Genomic DNA, 745 nt, shown 5'->3' on the forward strand with positions numbered 1-745 from the left:
CAAGAATTTAAGATACAAAGAATTTGTTTATTGATAATGTGATACTACATTAATGAATGACTTATTACATAAAAAGTATGATATATAAAATCATAATCCAAGGTTGGTTAAAACTATGTTAACAATTTCATTGAATTTTAGTTCGGTTAATTCTAAACACAATATATTAAAGTATGTTTCTAGAAATGTCAAATTGTTTATTTGTGTTCTCACAGAGCGTTCAATGGCTTCTTTGTTGCCTCGGAAAACGAGTCTGATGATTTCAGCGTCGATGAAGGGATTAGTCAGAAGTTCTATCTCCTTGATCAAATATCGTGCGCACTCGTTAACGTTGTCGATAACAGACGTTAGCTGGTTTACATGCGCATCGATACATTTGATTACTCTCTCCATTCCTTGAAATGTAGCTTGCTGCATTACAATCGCGACGGAGTAAGATTTTCTTTTCTTCATCGGTGGTTGTGCTGATTCTGCCTGTGTATTTGCGGATGAAACTTCCTTTGGAACATTTTCATTTTCCTCGTGCGTCACCAGAATAGCTTTCGCACCGTAGGCGGAGTGAAGCTCACGAATATGTTTGCGAATGAGATAGGATTTACTTTGGTTTTGCTGCTTTCGCTTAGGTACGTGCTCATGAGTCCCATATTCTCTTGAAATTGTTTCCACGTGTTCGAATCGAAGTTGATTCCTTCTGCGTAATTGCCAGTCAATTTGACGATAGGTTCGAAGATTCCCTCCTTCGTTG

The 745-nt window shown here is 37.4% G+C and overlaps 1 protein-coding gene across 1 annotated transcript in view; it reads right to left on the reverse strand.

Moving 5' to 3' along the window:
- Positions 1-644, reverse strand: part of LOC108762530 (uncharacterized) — a 35,293-nt gene extending 34,649 nt beyond the window's left edge. Inside the window, exons 1-2 of the mRNA XM_018509573.1 lie at positions 600-644; positions 214-474 (exon numbers count right to left, since the gene is read on the reverse strand). Of these exons, the coding sequence (XP_018365075.1) occupies positions 214-474; positions 600-644 (306 nt within the window). The remainder of the gene's footprint in view (positions 1-213; positions 475-599) is intronic.
- Between the last annotated feature and the right edge of the window lie 101 nt (positions 645-745).

Source organism: Trachymyrmex cornetzi, unplaced genomic scaffold (genome assembly GCF_001594075.2).
Source record: "Trachymyrmex cornetzi isolate Tcor2-1 unplaced genomic scaffold, Tcor1.1 scaffold304, whole genome shotgun sequence".
In the NCBI taxonomy this organism is placed as follows: Eukaryota; Metazoa; Arthropoda; class Insecta; order Hymenoptera; family Formicidae; genus Trachymyrmex; species Trachymyrmex cornetzi.